A 17,741-nucleotide genomic window follows, 5' to 3' on the forward strand; every position below is an offset into this window, starting at 1 on the left:
GCCCTTCTTTGTTACCTTTGTCTGTCCATCCTTTTTAGAGGTGGCCGGCCTGCTGCCGCTGAGATGCTTTTGGAGCGGTTGTAGCTTGGTTTGTAGCCAAGACCCCACTTATCCTTTAGAGAGGCCGCCTGGGAAAGAACAAACACAGCTACAAACGGGTCCATAAAAGGATAAACATGACTAACACCCTAGCATGATTTCATGCTATTTTAAGTTAAGGTGCTGTGGCGAATGCACTTCTACTCGGGGAAGGTAAAGAGACGGGGGATTCACCCTCATGCTGGAGCGACGCAGCTTCTTTCTGACATCTCTCCTGATGTCTTTGACGGCCACAGACTCCAGCTGTTGATAGCGCTGAATCTCCTGATTGATGGTTCCTTCGCTGGCCCCCAGTTTCCTGCGTTCGTAAGAAGAGGACACGGCTAGTCACTTAGTTGTTGCAACTCTTTAAACAGAACAGTTACAAAAAGCTGGAGTCTTACTTGAGGTCATCGATGACTTTGGCTTGCTCATTCAGTTCTCGGATGTCAATGACCCTTTTTGTGAACTTCCTCCCACGAGCATCAATTATCTGGTTTCCTGACACCATGGGCCTTCTGGGGTCAACCGCCTCCTGTTGCACCAAAGCAGGAAACCAAACACACATGGAAACACACAGATGTGGTTAAACTGACTGACAACTGTGACAAACTTTCTGATCAACAGATTGTGCAATAAGAATCCATCGTCCCGATGTCCCAGTTTCTGATTAAAAGGTGCATTTTTGTGATTCAATCATTAGAAGTTTATCTGTAGAATTATCCACACACCAGGAGCCATGTCACAAATAAGAGACACCACCACCACCACCACAACTCCTAGTGAAAGAAGGAAACAAAGCTTTATTGCCAAAGGGAATTATGGGCCACTAATCTACTTCTTTTCACCCATCATTGAAGCTTAATGAGGAGGGCAGTGGAAGCAAATAACACAGCTCAGAATTTTGGAATCCACAGCCTTCATCACTTAAGTGCAAGTGCCTGAAATGTGACCTTGTAAGTGATTCAACCAGCCTGGAGAAAAGTTTAACACTGCGGGCGGCTACATACACAAGCCCAGGAGAGGGGTCTTTGGGTTCTGCCACTGCCTGGTAGGCAAGGAGATGCACAGTTTAAGTAGTCGATGGGGACAGATATGCTCTGAGGCCTGGGGCTGAGGCCCAGGATGTGGTTTACCAGACGCTTCCTTAAGGTCAGCCGAGGGCTGAACTCTGGAGTCTGTAAATAACAGCAGGGACAGGTGAATGGAAAGGTGGAACAGCCTGGGTCAGACTTTGCCTTCTGAAGCTTTTTTTTTTTTAAATGCAAGCCAGGTAGGATTTGTTCAAACGGACTGATGCATTATTAAAGGAATAGTTCAACATTTTAGAAATCCACAAACACTATCCTGTCGACAGCACGATGAGAAGATATCGTAGAGCTTACCTGCGACACCACAATGAACAGCAGCTGGTTAGCTTAGTGAAGGAGAATATAGGCAGTCCTAAAGAACCCAAACTAACACATTTTATCAGTTTGTTTAATCTGTGCAAAAACCAAAGAGGAGAAAAAACAGCAATTTGCTGTTTTATTGAGGGGTTACGTGCCTGAGTGTTTCTTAGCTGGGAGCTGTGACCTCAATCTTGTGAGGCTGCTGGAAACCAGCAGAAACTCATAACAGCCCCCCAGACAACCCAAACCAATTTGTTTTAGAGGCAGCTTTAGTTATCAACACATTCCCTGTTTTCAGTCTTTGCATCAAACTAAGGTAACAGCTGCTGCTGCAGTCTGTTATCTAATTTACATACACCACAGTGGTACTTATCTTCTCATATTACCAGCTGCAAAATAAGAGAATAGATGCATTTCCCTAAATGTTGAACTTCTTCTTCTGAACCTGCGATACTGACTGGCAGTAAACTCAACAGCTGAATATTCCCACTTCAGTTTAGAGTTTTTCTTTTCACAACTTTCAACACTGGAAATATATATTTTTAGATATTTCTTGAGAACTTTCTAACTTCTAAAGGAGACCATCTGATCTGACTGATGCAACAGCTGCTCGGGTCTCGTTAAAGTCAGGCTGTGAAAGAACGACTGAATCCAGCTGTGGCGGAAATACACAATTACTCTTTAGCAATCTTCCGAATTCAAACTAAACTGTAATAAAAAACGAACTGAGCGGTGTCTGACCATGTGCGTGGTGGGTGACATGGAGTCGGTTTCGTCCTCATCTGAAAGGTCTGCCATGTTCACAGAGTTCAGATCGGCGATGTCGTCTATGTCCTCCTCGCCCGTCAGGGACGTCAGCGTGTTGCCCAGAGCGTTGAGGCGCTTGCCGATATTGGGGTCCATGTGAACGGCGATTCCACACATCTTCCAAAGCACATTGAGAGTCCAGGTACCAGCGCTGCTGCTTTCTGTTTTGGTGAAAAGGAAGCCAGGAGTGAGAGGGAAAACAGTGGATGATGTTGGGAAAATTAATGCAATAAATAATAAAATTTTCCACACAGTCTCAATATCATTGTGCAGCTCTAGGGTGTGATCTATATTTAATAGACCAGAGCACAGTTAAAAGAACTTGCCTGCAGAGGGCTGCCCTGTAGTCCTGGAACACACTTCATATGTACCGTCAGGGACTACACCTGCACACAAGTACATACAAACAAATATCTTTCATGATCTCTATAGAGACACACTGACAGTCTTCTTCTGCCCACTAGCTCACAAATCAAATGTGAACGGGCTCACACAGTACAGAATTTGTATTTGAAATGGCTTTCTGCAACACTTAGATAAAAACATTTGCATAAACTGTGTCACTCACAAGCATTCATGACGATGTCTCCCCGGACTTCAGGCTTCCAGTCGTCCCAGGAGGTCTCGAAGCCCTCGGCAAAGCGGATGCAGAAATTTTTGAAGTGTCCTTTACTCACCAGGGACTCTGAGGAGCAGGCGGTGATCAGTGTGCTCTCGATGGTCAGGACCAGCGCAGAGCCCGTGTCAAAATCTATGCTGTGATTGGCCTGGTGGAATGGCAGGGAGAAAGGTTACTCTGGCCTCAAGGGAGAGAGGAGAAGGGGGGAGAGTACAAGGAAAGGCAAACCACCTCCATTTGTTTGGAAAAGGAAGCGTTGGCAACACTTCATTCTGTACAGCTGTCATCAACTTAACCAAATATTAAGAACAATAGCACAATGGCAAATTATTGCACATTAAAGGGGATTTGCTATGCTTATTTCCAGCTCTAAACATTTTAGCTTGGACTCTAGATTATACATGATTCACGGTACAAAACAAATAATCCTTTTTACATCTTTCTGGCCTCTGTATAGTCTGTCTCCACACACAAGCTGGTTTAACACCCTTTGCACCGTCTCTTTAATGCATCTTTATTCTTATGGCCTAAAACTCACCAACGGAAGGTTTGAATGGCAGGTGAAAGAGTGGAGCCAGAACTGTGTATCGTAAAGACTGGGCATCATAAAGATCCAAAAGGTCTGAAACTTTTTTGTTTGTTATTTTAGCATGTTTAATATTCAAGTCCACCTGAAAATAAGTCAAAAGCTTAACAAGACAGGTCCACTTTAAAACCTTCGAGGGAACAAGTTTAAGTGCTACTGACATAAATCTATCTCTGAGTGAAGTGTTACCAAGCTCTTCAGTACATTTCAAGTTCAAATGCAGAAAATCAGTGATTAAAGAAGAAAAAACAAACAAACAGAAACCCACACATCCAAATTACATGAATTTGATTAACCTGACATTAGTCCCAGAATAGCAGTCTGATCATTATCATTAGGAAAATACATATATCTGTATCTGAACTATTTACTAGCCCATTTCAATCAGCTGGATGAAAATAATCAGACCACAATTTTGGGGCAGCTATTACAAGATCCCAGATATAAGCCAATGCAAAATACCACATGCATACAAGCGTAGAGAGAGCCCACCATGTGCAACACTGCACCTAACTATATTCTTAATCTAGTCTCGCATATAGAAACGTACATAACTTAAAAGCACTCACATAATCAATACTCTGGATACCAACAGGCATAACTTTTATTATGAAAACACACCTCAAACACCAGCCCGAGCTTCACTACTTGTTATGCCGCCGTTAGAGAAGCTTTTTTTTTTTTAAAACCACAAAGCACCTATGATGCAGTATACTGCAGTGTGACAGGTTTTATAGAAGAGCGTCACTCAGTATCAGTCAACACCTCACACCAAGCCATCCCAAGAGATGTAATAAACTTTTGGTTACTTTTCGTGCATTTCTTTGCTGGCCTGCTGAAGAGCTGGCCCCAGCTTCAGAGTTTGTGCCCTCCGTAACTGGTTCTTGTCCTCTCTATGGAAATAAGTGTAACATAACTGTCTGCATCTGAAATCTTTCCAATCCTAGCATGCAAAGTAGAATAAGGATAATTCAAACTATGATGAATGAGTACAGTAAAATATAGGACACACTTCCAAAAAAAAGAGAAAGAAAAAAAAAAAAAAAAAAATAGGACACCCAATATGCACATGCACATGTTGACTTAAAGTAACTGTGAGGAAGCCTGTCTGTTGGGACTGTATACAGATTTACAGCAATTGTTGAGGAGGCACTGACATAAGATCTGATAAGAGTAGCTCAACATCACTGAACAGTTCTTAAGGCTGTTAGTTTGGCATCAGTCTCACATGCCTGCAGACTGGTTGGTGTTGAGCTGGAAATCTCCCGAAGCCAGGGAAAAATGTGGATTGTCTAACCAGTTAGCAAGTGTTTTTGCTGCAAGTTGCTGGCTGCTGCTTGGTGGAATCAGCAGCCTTCAAAGTAAAGACAGTGTCTTATGACTGTAACCAACATGTTTCAACATAAACTAGTTTTACTTTGAAGGCAAGCAGTCTGCATTTCCAGTTTACCTACTGCTACACTAGGTGAGTGAGTATTTGCAGACATAGGAAATCAATGTCTTCCAAAACTTGTAGTAGTTGAAAACTACTGCAGATTGTGGCATCTACTAGCGATCAATATACTAGTAGATTCATCAGTACATTCAAATTTGGATGATCTGAAAAAAGCAGCAGTGATGGAAGCAAGCCATAGAGCCACAAGCAGAGCACCTTGTTGGGGATTTTTGTTTTTTATAACTTTTCAAAGTGTGTATTTCAAGTCAGCATATATTAAAACTTTTACAAAACAAAATAAGTTGTGCACTTTATATCCTAAACCGAACTTAAAAATATATAAGATTATTTATAAGAAAACAATCTAACGCTCAAAGGGACTGACCAATGACACTTGGGAGACTCAGTCATAGCATATTACCTGAGATGTGTTGGTAATTGGCAGGCAAATACCCAGGTCATTGACTGTCAGTTGCAGAAAGAGGGTGCTGAATGCCTGGGCGGAGGTCTGTTGAATGCCTGGCAGCTTATCCACCACTTCTTTTGTGGCCACGTGAATGTCCTTGTTGAGGGCCATACGCTGCTCATTCCAGTTGTCATATGCAGCTTTGTAGTTTAGCCAGAAGAGCACAGCTGCAGAAGAGCACAGTGGTGGGATGAATAAACATTAAATAAGATCTAACATGTCATTTAAGTAATTTATATCACATTTTGAGATGCTAAAGAACCAAAAACTCCAAATATGGATCTAAATAAGGAAAATCTGTTTTTCCCAGAGCTTAAATAAAATCACACACCCATCCCACTTTACCCACCAGTGTTGGAATTGGCATCAAAGTGTGAAATAATGTTACACAGTATAAAAACATTAAAACCTATACTTTATACTGTTGATTGTTCAGTGTTACCCAACAACATTAATAGGAACAGAAAGTCTTTCTCCAGTAATGTCACCTAAATATGTCAGCTACATGTCTGAGTCTTATTAAACCAGACTAAGTAAGACTGACGGAGTCATCTTAACAGACAGACATGTTTCTAAAATTTCTACAAAGTGTTTGATGGGTCAGATTATTCAGACACACTAACAATGAATAATGTATAATGGGAGTTTGACAAAATGTTAACAGAAGCTGAAGTTCAGCAGGTGCTTCCAGCTGTAGATGTTTTGAGTTTATTACATTAACTGCAACATCAGTTAGTAGCAGCAACTTTTAAACACATGGAAAAGAAGCAAAAACGTAATCACTTGGAACAAATTATCCCAGACAGGTTTGATAAGGATCCAACAACACATTACATTGTGTTCTTTCCTCACATAGTCACAGCTTTTAAGCTGTCACATCCATTTACCAAACTTTATTACACGTGTACACACACACACACACACACACACACACACACACACACACACACACACACACTTTCATAAAGGACATGCCCACTCTAATTACCAAAGTAACTTTAACAATAAAGCTGCCACGTTAAGAAAAGTCTGACTTCAAGGATAACGTATCACCCGCTGTACTGCATTGTACATAATGAGGCTTCTGATCCTGCTTCAGTCAAGAAAGCTGTGAGAAACTTTGAACGTCAGAAAAATCATCACCTTTAAACACAGATTAAATATCATGCAGCCCATGTTTTAAAAGACCTATACACCAAAGATAGAAAAAAAAAGGAATCCTAACCTCTGTCGAATGCCACGGGCTGAGCGAAAACCACTGGCCTGTTGAGGGTGATGAGAACAGCCTCTTTGTCAGTGGATCCACTGATTTCCTCCTGCAGAGCATTCCGCAGACCAATCCGAGTTTGGAAGTATGCCACTTGGTGGAAATCCGAGCCAGCTTCTTCATACACCTTTAAAGTGAAAGTGAGAAAAGGAATCAAATAGTCATCTATTATCGTAGGATCTACTGTACAATATAAAGCGTCTTGAGGCGACTGTTGTTGTGATTTAGTGCTATATAAATAAAATTGAATTGAATTGAATTGACTTCATCTGATACGATAAAGCACGGGATGAACGGGACCTGTTAAGAAGTGAGGATTCTGTGTCTGTATGCTGATTAAGACGAACTGCTTGAGAATACGTGCAGGATTTCATTTGTACCTGGTGCTTGACAATCTGTCCAAGGGCTAGGTTGAGGTCAACTTGACATTTTCCAAAGAGTTTCAGGTAACTGCTGCTGCCTCCAGCCTGAGCCTTGCACTGGATTCTGTTGGACAGCTCGAGCTCAATCAGGCCCGTCTCAAAGCGCACGGCTCGCATGGAGGGAGTGGTTGCTGTCATCTGGATTCCCTGTGAACACGAAGACAACAATAAAATCTCCACAGAGAAAACTTGAACTGGTTTCATCCCTTCAAAACAACACAAAGCTTCTCCCAAAGAGAATAATTTTGCATTTCTGAAACAAACTGAACATCAGATACCTTGAACCTGAGGCTGAGAGAATAAAGCAGGATTTTGGGTTTGTCTGCATCTGTTGAGGTGTCGTGCTCATTCCAGAGTGGGATGGGTTGTTCTCCTCCTGGCAGAACAGAACACACACACACCTTACAGGTCACACACAAGCTGGATAAAACATAGCTGAATTGTGGCAATGTGGACCGGAGGCAGATGTGCAAGTATTAATCTGCTGTAGTCTTCAATTGCAGCTTTTCCTCTTTAATGTGCGCCTCCATCGTTATTCTTTTCTCTAAAATGGCAAAAAAACAAAAAAAACAAACTACCACTACTACTATCAAGCTTGGTGAGCTTAACAAAATACTATCAATAATGTGGAAATAAACAAGGGTGGATTTGTAGCAGTGCATCGGGCATTGATATTTGAGGAAAAACGATTTTTTAGCAACTTAAGCAGCAGCTGTAGGATACAGAATGCTGTGGGGAAAAGCCAGATGTCTGAGATTAGATTAACTTTATTGATCCAAGAGGAAAGCTCGGCTGCTGCAGCAGCACATAGAGGATACAGTACTGTAACGTGTTTGTGATTCTGGTAAGTCTCTAAAAATGTAAAAGATAATAATTAGAATAATAATGAAAAACCAGAAGGTTTACGTTACATTACCTGACACTTTCTGAATGACCTCGTTCACTTCCTTCATGAAAACCTTCTGCAGAAAGACCAGGTGGTTGAGCAGGTCTGTGGTCAGGTTGTGCTCAAAAGAGCCAATCTGTGCACGAGAGAGGACAGTGAACACAAAGATCAGTTAGATGTTACAAATAACAAAACTTTAAAGATTTAAAATGCAGATTGTAAATCAACAGGCCTTTACTTAAAGCACCTGCTGCTATAACTTTTTTACCTCAGCTACACATCGCAGGTAGTTGCCCTGCAGGTAGTTTCCTTGTTTTGCTGGGAAGTCATCTGGTGCCCAGCCCTGGTCTGAGTGACTATCGTGATCCTCCATGATGTACTCTCCCGACATTGTAACCGGCGGCAGCGTGAGGCTGGCTGATGGCGACATAGTGTGCTGGGACATGTCCACCGGGGACACTTTTGATTGGAAGCAAAGTTTGTGGTTCGGCAACTCAAACGTGAAACTGGTTTGTGCTCCTAAAGACAAGTTGGTGAGAGAAGGAATATCATGACTCATTAACCTCAGCAAATTGGTACAAAAGGCTGGGAGGAAAACGATTATTTTAAATAAATATTGCAGAAGTTTGTATCAGATATATTTTCACACACCCGTCATGCCGTGGCTCTTCATGCGGCCCATCTTGTACTCTGCTTTCAGTGATGGGAGCAGGGCTGCGCCAATGGTGATGCCATCCATCATGGCGCTGAACTTGAGGACAATGGGCTTCTTCTCCAGGCCTTCGGGAAGCTGAGGGAACTCGTTGGCCTCGACAGGGGTCTGGTTGATGCTGGATGCTTTGTCAGAGGGTTGCGGGGTGGGGGTGTCCTCCCTATTAGGAGGTTGGCTGTTAAAAAACATAAAAACAATTACTCATGAGGTCAGGATTGCATGACTTTCTACTTTAGCCGCAACTTTGGCTTTTAAAGTATTACATAGCCTTAATCCCACTTACATCCATCAACTTCTTTACCGCCTTTTAAATCCCTTCTTAAACGTTCTTTTACTGCGAGCCGTTAATGAATGTTTGCTATGTGTTTATAAATGCCGCCTTGTTCCCCAATACCGTGTTTGATTCTTTTTATAATCTCCTCTTGTTAATATTTCTGTTTTTCTTTCAGATGATTTAATTACTTCCATAGGATGAGACTTTGTTCAAAAGTGGAATACTGATAGAGTTTATGTTTATTATTATGTGTGCTGTGTTGTCAGGAGGGTGGCTGGCTGTGTGGGTTTCCTCCCACAGTCAGAAATGTCCATGTTAATTAAACTGATGATTCTAAATTGGCCGCCAGTGTGTGGGTAGATACAGTGCTTAAGTAGAAAGTAAAGTGTTTTATAAATGTGTGTGGAAATCACTGATTGGTCAGTGAGACTAGAAAAGTGCTACATAGTTACATGTTCAAGCGATGATGTAATATGTTAATGTCTGGACTGGATTTGGGAAGCAGCGCCTCCGATTTATCCACCCAGCCTTATGAGGTAAACTGCGTTGAAGGAAGCTGCACATGGAAAAGTCACTGCTAATGCTTTGATTCAGTTATGTGTGTGTTATTTTTCACAACTCTGCAGATACTGACTTCCATTCCAGCGAAAATCAAATTATAGACAAGTTCTTTAATACCCAAAGCACACCTACAACTCTATAAATATATTAACATAATTCAGCATATTACCATGGAAACAGACCACACACAGGTTTTAAAGGCGGGCGACAGTGTGGACCTGCTGTAGTAACGTGTCTGTTTAGTAGACATTACGAACTGAAGGAGTAAACATTACACTTCAGAGACAGCACGTGTTGGATGGTGGATTCATTTATGGTTTCAAGTTGAGCACATTTTGAAATTGATTACTTTGAAGTGGGGAGAAAAAAAAAAAGCTGTGAGAAAAGCTGAATAGGTGAAGCAGACGTACGCATTAGAAGGCTGGCGGATGAGGTCGGAGATTTGCTTGGAGAGCTGATGGGAGCTGCGGACCATCATACTGTGCAGCGTAGCCGGGTGTTGGGGAATGTTGATCATGATGGCCCCCACTTTGAAGACAGCAGCGTTGTTGGTCTTCAGACCCCGCTGGGCGCTGTACAAGGCCTGAGACTTGGCGATGTTGCATTTGACCACCGTTCTGTAAACACAGAGGAAGCCGGAATAAGCAGCGGAGCAAAAAAAAAACTCAATCATAGAGAAGACGTAGACTTATGAATGAAGGTGGGGTTAGACACCAAACAGTGAAACACCATGCAAATTCAGGACTGCAATTATTTGTGTGTGCATTTTTGTTTTTTGTTTTTTTTTAGGGACGTAATGAGCGGTTATGGTAGTGACGCTATGAATGAATAACAAAGAATGTACGGTCTGCAAGCCTGGCTGGCTCAGCTAAAGGAAAATGATATCGTGTCGACTAAATATTAATAGACTGCAGATTTTTATCAGATTGATGACATTAGAAGAGAACATGGATGCTGTAAACAAATACAAGAAAGTTGAATAGATAATGAGACACCATTTTTTGGCTTCAGCGTCTCAAATATTTAGTTTTTCTGCTTCTCACTGGTACAAAGAGATACTGCACTGACTCGCTTTTATTTTTCTGACATTTTATAAGAAAAAAAGTGAGATGAGAAAGAAATCAGATGATTTTATGTTTTGGGGAAGAAGAAAAAAAGTCAGCAACAATAATCCACAGGTGGCAGTTGCTTCATTTACACAAACTTAATGGGGACAGATCATTGTAAATGCTCACTGAAAACAGATGTGGTAAACAGATGACTGAAACAAATGATGGATGTACATTTAAGGAAGTTATGCTTTTGGTTTAATGAGTCCCCTAAAATGCAGCATAAACATACAGAAACTCTTGTTTAGCAGTGCTGGTGGGAGATGTTGGGAAATCCTCCAGTCTAGGCAAGTAGTTGGAAGAGAAAGCAAATTAAAAAGAAGAAGAAGAAGAAGAAAGTGTAAAATAATTTGAGAAACTTGAAGGTCAGAGCAATTTTTCACATTAAATGTACTGTTAAAATGTTTTAGAAGTTCAGACGTTATTTATGATAAGGCTCTGGATTAACAAAGCAGTTAAAACACAAAGATGAGCACAGGCAGCTCAGAGAACCACAGCTGAACATACTCGTAATTAAACTGCATCTAGGAGGCAACACTAAAACAACAACTTCTGACAAGCCACTGATATGTCAGACACCATTGTTTTGTTTTACTTCTGCACTGGGACCTGCTGTCTTCGCACACTGTTTTTGCTTGAGTCAAAAGGACAAGAGCCAAAATAAGCAATCACAGTAACAACTCGAGAATGCTACTGTCTTGGCCACATAAATTTAAAAACAGGCAGAGTGTGCAGGTACATTATGGAAACAGTATTAGGTCTCAGTTTTATTTTCACAGTGGGAGGATTTCTTAAGTAAGCCATCTATTTATGTAATAAACTGAATCAAAACAGTGTGGAGACACACTGGCCTGTCTAAAAGCATAAATACAAGGCTTGCAACCTGATTAGGTTGGCTACCTTTTGAGGAAATTGCTTGCAGTAAAAAGAAAACATAATAAAATTAACTGGCTGGACAGGAGCCTGTAAATAGTTCTCACTGAGCACTAACACAACCATGTTTTAGAGGGCTTTTAAAGGTGTTTATGGAGTTTATACTTAAACACTCAATCAACTGTTTTGATAGGAGTACATTTTGCAAAAGTTGTTCACTTTACAAAATTGTGATTAAGAATTAAAAAAACGACACATTTTTAAAGAAAACATTCAAACTAATAGAAAAGAAAAACACTACCACCTGCTGAATTATTAAAAAAGAAAAAAAAACATTACAATGAGAGAGAGTGAGGATCAATACAGTTAAGATCAGACAGGAACAAAGCACTTCGATTAAAACGCTTGGTTTCTTTTTAAATAGCTGCTAAAATATTTAATCGACAGGCTGAACAGAAGGAGAGTTTGCACGTACTGAATGTCAGGAGTTATCCCCTCCAGCAGAACGATGTTTACCCCTCCTATGTGAGCCGATGCGCACGTCTCTGTCATTTTCTGGTGCAGAATATCTGCAGGCACAACAACACCAAAAAAGAGATCAGATCAAACAAACCAAACTTCTACTGACCAGGAACTTCCCTTTTTTTGCACACCTGCATCGATCTACTTTGGGACTTTCTAAAGTTTCATATTGGATCTTTCCTACCATAAAAAAAGATGGAAAAATCATTATCTCTGTCAAAATCCCTGCCTAACCTTTCATCTTCTCCTTCAGGGTGAAACTTCCATGTATCTTCTTCAGTTCTGCTTCCATGGTCAGCCCGCCGATGTCCGCCTCCAGGTGTGTGCGGTTCACCATGCCGATGCCGAACACGATGAGCGTGACGTGCTGAGGCTCGGAGCTCACAAGGCTGCGTCGCCTTCCACCCGCACCGGGAGGCTTGCTGGGCGTGTTGGGGTCCTGCTGCTCATTCTCAAATATCACTTTACAGAACGGCTCTGAGGTGTGACGTCCCGTCTCTGTGAATTTAGATTTACACGTTACATTAAAAACTGCTTCTGTACTTTCACTTATAAAATCGGTGATGACAGATGCACCACTTTTTTTTTTTTTTTTATTAAATTGGGAAAGTTTATCCTCCCACTCCGAAGGAATGGTCACTACTTCATAGCCTCCTCTGTTACAGCAGTAAAATATTCTAGTAGGATAAACTGAAATAGGCGTGTCACAAACAGGAGAAATGAATGAAAAGGTGTTTATAAAACAGTGATCATGAAGGAAGTCAGTCAGATTTGCAGAGCATAGTGTGCAGATTATAAGACAGTAACAACCTCTAAAAATAAAGCGAAGAGTAAAGCATAATGAAAAAGACACAGTTAAGCTAAACAACTGAAATGTGGAATTGGATGTGTGCTGGAAGCTTTTTTCCACCTGAAAGGCAGTTCTCCGGGGAGCTTTTCTCCAGGATGCCAGTGGGATCGGAGATGAGGGAGTAGAAGTTGAGCAGCTTGTACATGTTCTGCCAACATTCTGCTGATGGCTCGCTCTGCTCTGACACTGTGATGGAGTCCGAGTCATCCATCTGGATCGCCATGTGGTCGGCCACGTCACGGGACCCTTTCCGTGACACCTGAGGGCATTACGCAATATTCCAGATTATGAAACAGAAAGTAGACGTGCCACAATATGCATCGTGGGGCTGAAGGGTAAATAAACAGGCCTGCTGACTCATTCCTTATTTTATTACCCCGTTGTTTACTCTGACAGTATAGTTATGATGCAGTAAGCTGTCACGACAGCCACTTAATGAAAGCTAAAAACAGACACTTGTGAAATAAGTGTCAGGGAGGTGACTCAGTTATTTCAGGAGAGTTCCCCAAGAGGGGAAAATACTTCAAATGTATCTCATACATCATTTACTTTAATAAAAATCTCATTTAAAAAGTGCTTAGTGCCTCAAACTTCAAAGCTCATATTCCAACTTCTGAAACAAAAGAACTTTCACCAAGTCAAACATGTTTGCAAGAAGATTTCTAAAGTTAAAAACTTTTTTGTTTTTTTGAAAACAAAAAAATATTTCTTACTGAAACATCACAGATGTGTTTAAGATACTACTGTCTGTTCTGAGAAAATCCTATAATCTTCTGGCTCCCTCTAGGGTTTGTGTGGAGGAAATGTCAGCTGCTGAGTGAATTTAGTGATTCTACTGGTCTGGACAGGTGCGCCTCACAGAGCCGTTGAAAAGGCACAAGAGGTTTTCATTTAATTTCATCACAACCATTTACAGTTACTGCGCAAAGTCTTCATTATGTTTGGCTCCTCAAAATATACACATTACTTTCTATCCATTGTGTCCCATCCCATCCCATCTTGTCCTGTCATGATCATCGTTACCTTGGAGGTGCGTCTTTCTGAGCGTCCGAGGGAGCTGCGTCCTCTCGGTTCCCTTCTTCCCAGCGTGTCCATGCCCGATGGAGGTCCGTTTGGAGGTAAACCACCAGCATTTGCGGCTCCCCCTCCTGATCCTCCACCCACTCCTCTCTTGCTCTTCAGAGTCTGGGTTCCGCTGCGGCCCGCCCCATTCAGGCTTCCACGGGAGCTGCGGCTGAAGTCCGACGACCTGAAGTGGCGATACGGCCGGGCCTTGAAGGTGGGTGTCGGGGAGGCCGAGCCGGCGGTGTAGCGGCTCAGCTTGATGTCGGTCTGCGTGGCCTTGATATCATCGATCATGGTGCTGAACTGGTGGATGAGGCGCACCAGGGCCATGTCGACGCGCTGGCTGATGGCCTGGCAGGCTGTAGTGAAGTCACAGTGGAATGTATTGTAGTGGCGGCGGTTGAGGTCGTGGAAGGAGAGCGGGGCTGCGGTGGGGCCCTGAGGAGCGCTGGTTGACTTCTCCATCACCACGGCATTCACACTGAAAGTCTCAATCAGCAACGCTGGCTTGAACTCAAGGGGAGGCAGGTTCACCATGCCTTGCCTTAATATAGAAGAAGCACAAAGGGTTAGCAGATAATTTCATTAAGAGAAGAAACCAAGGAAAAAGGCTTCAAAAAGCCAAAAAGCAGGGATGGGTAATGCAACATGTGCCTGTCGTGTTTTAGGACAGTTTTACCTCCTGGATCGCTTGTTTTTGCGCTCCTTGGTGGTATCAGAGTCGGCAATGTCTGCTCTGAGGCACTCGAGGTTGCCGGAAAAAGACAGGTGCTCTCCAAAATACATCTTATAGCTAAGCGGAGTGGTATCTTGGGCCTGGATGCCTGTGTAGCTCAGTAAAGGCTTAAAAACAACCTGAGGGGATGAAAACAGACGATCAACGCACAGAAAAGAAGATATTTTTGTAGACACTTAACTAAAAGCTTTCTATCCGTCTGACATCTGCGTATGAAATTAAAATAAAACGGTGAAATAAGGAAATGGAAAGCCCAATGAATGCCGAACGGTATGAGACAGGTGACATTTATATTAACACAGAATGATTCCTTATCAACAGACCCGCTCGATATTCAGCTTTTTCTAACTCGATAAACAAATCGGACTAATTGCAAATCAGTGTGAATTAGCTTTTATCTGCTTTAACGGCATCAACATAAAAAAGCCTAATTTAAAAACCAATTTCTGAACCAGTTCTAAAACTTATCAGTGAGCAGCAGATATCACACAAACTACCTGACTAATTCATGTCTAATTATAAAGTGTAAAAACAGATTTAGAGACAAACCTGAGCATCAGCCAGCTGAACAGCAGCTGGACACTGGTTCCCCTCTTCAATGTCGGCCATGTCGTCCTGGCTCGTGCTGTGCTGGGAATGCTGGGAGTGGGTCCCATCGAGGGTGTTCTGGTCACTGGACAGCACTGTGTTGAAATCTGAGGCCGAAGGGATGGTGGGCAGGTTACACGTCCCACCTGAGGGTGTTTAGCGCAGGTTTAGGATCCACGTGGATTAAGAAAAGCCGGCACACGTACAAGCAGCAGTGAGAGAGCAGAGCACTTTACCACTCCAGCTCCTCATAAAAAACATGTTGGAAAGAATTACACAGACAGCAAGAGAGAACGTTAAGTGGAACTTTACAGCCATTTAATGCACAATTTGCAACTGTAAACAGCCACATCACACTTACTTAATTTGTTTGTGAGAAACTGCTGCAGCTAATTTGCTGTGCTGTCATTGGCTCACACTTGGGTGACTACATAACGACGAACTTAATCATCTTTGGCACAAATCCGATCATTACACACTTACAAATGTATCCACAATTGCGAAGGTAACAAATGTTTTTCAGTCATTTGCATGGCTGATTCCAAGTAATAAACTGCTATTAAGAGAGAGTGAAACAAAATGCAGAGTGCTGCAGTTTGTAGCTTAGAAGATGAGTGGGAGTAGAGGGTAACAGAGCGAGGGATAGAGCGGTGTTGTGAGGAATAAGAGAAATTTCAGGTCACTAAACTGAGAGTGTGTTTTGCAGGAAAGTACCAGTGAGGAAACAACATGAGCTTTTCTTACACAGCTTCACGCTGAGAGAGGCTAACAGGCTACCACATGACTTGAGGTGTATAGACTTCAAGACTCACAAAACAAAAAGGAGTCCTAGTACCACATAAAAATAGAATAGTAATAATAATCCTTTAATTGTCCCACAAGGAGAAATTTGGTCTTTGCAATGTGAAGGTTTTGAAAATACCTGAAATAGCACCAGTGGTACAGGTAAAAAGACAAGACACACTGGGGGCAAAGCGTCTGTCTGTATCTTATATATAACTGTTATACGGGTTCATCTTGGCACACCTGGATTACAGCCCCTTATCTACCCGAACAGAGGCATCGTTACATCCTTTCTCAGTAAAAATCTTTACTCCGGCTCCTACTACATCCATCAGAGGACGCTTTTTAGTCGCATCACTGACATTTCAGTCCTACATGTGTTCTGCACTTTGAGACAATGATGAATTCACACTGACCAAGTGGATGTTGCATGCCCAGGCAGCATTTTAATCTAAACCACACAGAGCATTTCCAGTAGTGAGAACACTTGACTTGGATATCTGTTGTGTACTACATGTAAGAAATGGCAACAGGGGCCTGGGCCCCGCCTTGTTTTTCTGATACGATCCAGAATTCAGGTGTGAGAACCGTTTGAGAGGCTTATAAGAACAAGACTAAACACAAGAAGAGACTAGCATGATGAATTTAAATTAATCACTCTAATTGGTGGGAATTCACAACTTTGGAGAGGCAAGAGACAGTAAAGCCTGATGGAGTTTTTAAGAGAACAACGACTCGTACATATAAGATCATGGAGGCCATGTCTTCCACCCTCATCCAAATATAGGTCACATCTGGCTTAAAAAAACTAAAAGACAAAACAAAACAAACAAAAAAACAAACAGCCAGAAATTCAGAGCTGAGGCTTCAGAAACTGTGTAGAGCCTTTTCTCATTTCATTTTAGTCTCCAATAGCATGCCATACTTTTGTAAAACAAACTGGTTTCTGTCTTTTTTTTTTTAACGAATTTTGCAGACTTTTGTGCTAATTTTGCAAATCGTGCAAACCAAAAAGGGGATGCAATTTCCAATTTTCTTTCATTGCAATAAATCAAAAATATCTCTCTAGTATATATGAAGGTGGTCTGGATGGCTAACAAACTAATGGGGGGAAATCACAAACTAGCTGCTAGTCAGCTAATTAGTTCAACAACACCATCAGCACAGCACTCAGTGACTACTTAGCCCTGACCTCCTTCTGGACTGTTATCTGGCAGCGGTTGGTACTGGTAGCAGGGGTTGACAGAAGAACCCAGTGAGGCTACTGAAACAACATTACAGAAAACTTTGAACTGTTACCGCAAGAGTGAATATGTTAATAATTGTTTTATCTATTCCAATATCATCATAACAAAAATGCATAAAATAGAGCATTATATAGCAAAACAAAATCATCCTCTATTAAGCTCATTGTGTCTCACCTGTCTGTAGACTGTTGTGCTGGGAGCGGTTGACCGGAGACTCCTGGACTCCAGCCCCCGTCTTGTTGCTCACAGCGTTGGACATCCAGTTGTAAAAGCTGACAGAGGAGGGCTCCGACAGCAGCGGGTGCTCAGTCAGCATGTCTGTCCCTAAACAAGGAGAGATTGAGAGTATATTGCATCATGGAACAGACTACAAAAACCTCGACATTACACTTGGATTGACTGCTGTTCATGCATAATTCATCTTTTACAGTCAGCACGTGGATAATGCGTATAAGGAGGTGTTT

General features: G+C 42.0%; 1 protein-coding gene across 16 annotated transcripts in view; it reads right to left on the reverse strand.

The window, feature by feature from the left end:
* Positions 1-17,741, reverse strand: part of kiaa1109 (KIAA1109 ortholog) — an 80,390-nt gene that overhangs the window by 28,593 nt on the left and 34,056 nt on the right. For 5 of the 16 annotated variants that reach the window (XM_076877288.1, XM_076877295.1, XM_076877290.1 and 2 more), the window contains exons 45-69: positions 17,452-17,601; positions 17,223-17,294; positions 15,209-15,393; positions 14,603-14,778; positions 13,882-14,467; positions 12,919-13,117; positions 12,243-12,506; positions 11,962-12,055; positions 10,846-10,896; positions 9,915-10,121; positions 8,609-8,844; positions 8,226-8,476; positions 7,988-8,093; positions 7,350-7,447; positions 7,030-7,218; positions 6,608-6,776; positions 5,338-5,549; positions 4,291-4,374; positions 2,845-3,043; positions 2,603-2,662; positions 2,211-2,437; positions 1,089-1,256; positions 483-613; positions 274-397; positions 16-128 (exon numbers count right to left, since the gene is read on the reverse strand). In XM_076877288.1, the coding sequence (XP_076733403.1) occupies positions 16-128; positions 274-397; positions 483-613; positions 1,089-1,256; positions 2,211-2,437; positions 2,603-2,662; positions 2,845-3,043; positions 4,291-4,374; positions 5,338-5,549; positions 6,608-6,776; positions 7,030-7,218; positions 7,350-7,447; positions 7,988-8,093; positions 8,226-8,476; positions 8,609-8,844; positions 9,915-10,121; positions 10,846-10,896; positions 11,962-12,055; positions 12,243-12,506; positions 12,919-13,117; positions 13,882-14,467; positions 14,603-14,778; positions 15,209-15,393; positions 17,223-17,294; positions 17,452-17,601 (4,351 nt within the window). The remainder of the gene's footprint in view (positions 1-15; positions 129-273; positions 398-482; positions 614-1,088; positions 1,257-2,210; positions 2,438-2,602; positions 2,663-2,844; positions 3,044-4,290; positions 4,375-5,337; positions 5,550-6,607; positions 6,777-7,029; positions 7,219-7,349; positions 7,448-7,987; positions 8,094-8,225; positions 8,477-8,608; positions 8,845-9,914; positions 10,122-10,845; positions 10,897-11,961; positions 12,056-12,242; positions 12,507-12,918; positions 13,118-13,881; positions 14,468-14,602; positions 14,779-15,208; positions 15,394-17,222; positions 17,295-17,451; positions 17,602-17,741) is intronic. The other 11 variants (XM_076877300.1, XM_076877299.1, XM_076877298.1 and 8 more) reach the window with 7 other exon arrangements.

Source organism: Maylandia zebra, linkage group LG19 (genome assembly GCF_041146795.1).
Source record: "Maylandia zebra isolate NMK-2024a linkage group LG19, Mzebra_GT3a, whole genome shotgun sequence".
Lineage (NCBI taxonomy): Eukaryota > Metazoa > Chordata > Actinopteri > Cichliformes > Cichlidae > Maylandia > Maylandia zebra.